The sequence below is a fragment of the Suncus etruscus genome, chromosome 17 (assembly GCF_024139225.1).
Source record: "Suncus etruscus isolate mSunEtr1 chromosome 17, mSunEtr1.pri.cur, whole genome shotgun sequence".
Lineage (NCBI taxonomy): Eukaryota > Metazoa > Chordata > Mammalia > Eulipotyphla > Soricidae > Suncus > Suncus etruscus.
Genome location: NC_064864.1, coordinates 61,301,529 through 61,303,485, shown reverse-complemented (window position 1 = coordinate 61,303,485; position 1,957 = coordinate 61,301,529). Strand labels below are relative to the sequence as shown.

General features: G+C 39.4%; 1 protein-coding gene across 1 annotated transcript; it reads left to right on the top strand.

The window, feature by feature from the left end:
• The first annotated feature begins 739 nt into the window (after positions 1-739).
• LOC125994963 (60S ribosomal protein L34) lies at positions 740-1,187 on the top strand. Its single transcript, XM_049764534.1, has one exon. It carries the CDS (start codon positions 768-770, stop codon positions 1,119-1,121), a length of 354 nt encoding a protein of 117 aa, XP_049620491.1. The 5' UTR covers positions 740-767; the 3' UTR covers positions 1,122-1,187.
• Positions 1,188-1,957: the final 770 nt, after the last annotated feature.

The window sequence follows — 1,957 nt, the reverse complement described above, 5'->3', positions numbered from 1 at the left end:
CAAGTTTGTGTATATATTTTTGACAGGAAAATCTTGGCATTCTACCAGCCACCTTTTGAAACGCCCCAGCCTAGATCACATCAAATGTAGACTAAGAATAATAATATTATAAATATTGGATAAATAAAGGAATAGGCATGACCTTTCCAGTAGTTGCAACGTAGAGAAAGGAAAGTTAGTGTCAATGCCCTGAAAAATGAAGTGCTAAAAACAAAAAAATAGGCGTGTATTCCAAGGCATTTCACCTCATGTGGCCTCAGATAATTTTGTCTTCATATGCTATGCAAAGAACTAAGGTAAAGAGAGGATAAAAGTACTTTAGTGCCACATAACATGACCTCAACTTTTTAGACTGATTTTAAAGAAAATGGTAAAGTAATTAAACCATCGGCTGGTTCCTCAGGAGCCTCCTATGAACCAAGGCAACTAAAGGAAATGTGGTTTCTCTGGATACAAACGAAGATATTTTTCACTAAGCTGTTGCATAATTTTAGTGTTTTAATTTCCCATATGCTTCTTTTTTTTAATAGGAAAAACAACAAAATAAAATTTTAATGAAGCTTTTTTAAGGGAAGGGTACAAAGCAAATAACAATCTAATAGTAAAAGTTAGGGTAGAAAAGCTCAAGTCCAAATCATCTGGAATTGCAAGGTTGGGAGTGATGGTGGAGGAGGAGAGAATCTCAGAGACATAAAAATACAACAAAAAGGAACTCTTAAAATAAAAAAAAGGTGCTCTTCCGGGACGGTGTCTTAGAGGCCTTCAGAATGGTCCAGCGTTTGACATACCGTCGTAGGCTCTCCTACAATACAGCCTCCAACAAAACTAGGCTGTCCCGAACCCCGGGGAATAGGATTGTTTACCTTTATACCAAAAAGGTTGGGAAGGCGCCCAAGTCCGCATGTGGTGTGTGCCCTGGCCGACTTCGAGGAGTTCGCGCTGTGAGACCTAAAGTTCTGAAAAGACTATCGAAAACAAAGAAACATGTCAGCCGGGCCTATGGTGGCTCCATGTGCGCTAAGTGCGTCCGAGACAGGATTAAGCGTGCTTTCCTTATTGAGGAACAGAAAATCGTTGTGAAAGTGTTGAAGGCACAAGCACAGAGTCAGAAAGCAAAATAAAAAAATGGACCATTTTTGAAGAATAAAATTAAAGGCTTTAAAAAAAAAATAAATAAAATAAAAAAAGGTATTCTTTGTTTGTTTGTTTGTTTGTTTTGGACCATACCTGATGGTGCTCAGGGTTTACTCCTGGCTCTGCACTAAGTAATGACTCCTGGCCAAAAAAAAAATAGTGGACGGTACTAGGAGCGAACAGTAGCATTAACATTGAGTGGAAATAAAAATTGATCAGACTTAAATACCAAACCCAAAGTCAATGACAAAAGAATCAAGACACCCAATCTACAACAAGTCATACACAAAAGGGACCTATTATATTAGTAATCTAGGGGGCTAAGGGGGAAGGTATGGGATGTCTGCTGGGAACAGGGTAGAGGAAGGACAACACTGGTGGTGAGAATGGCCCCAATTCACTGTCACTCTGTACCTTAAATATAATTGTGAAAGATTTGTAATCCACATTGGTCACAATAAAAATTAAAAAAAAAAAAAGAAAGAAAGAAAGAAAAAAGAAATTACTCCTGGTAGAACCCAAGTCAGCTCTGTGCAAGGCAAATTTCCTCTTTGCTGTGCTATCACTCTGACCCCCAAAAGAAAATCTTAAAGATTTGGAGGGATACCTGGAGTGATAACACAGTGGTAAAGCATTTGCCTTACATGTGGCTGGCCCAGGATTGATCCCTGGCGTCCCATATGGTCCTCCGAGCCTTCCAGGAGTGATTTTTGAGTGCAGAGCCCTGATCACTGCCAGTGTGGCCCAGAAAGTAAAAAATATCAATAAAAATAAAGATTGGGGGCATGTTAACTGTGGGGCCAGAAGATGACCTCGGTAGCTA

What these genes read in the sequence shown, in the direction of transcription:
- LOC125994963 (XM_049764534.1), top strand. Translation starts at nt 768, where the DNA reads ATGGTCCAGCGTTTGACATACCGTCGTAGGCTCTCCTACAATACAGCC.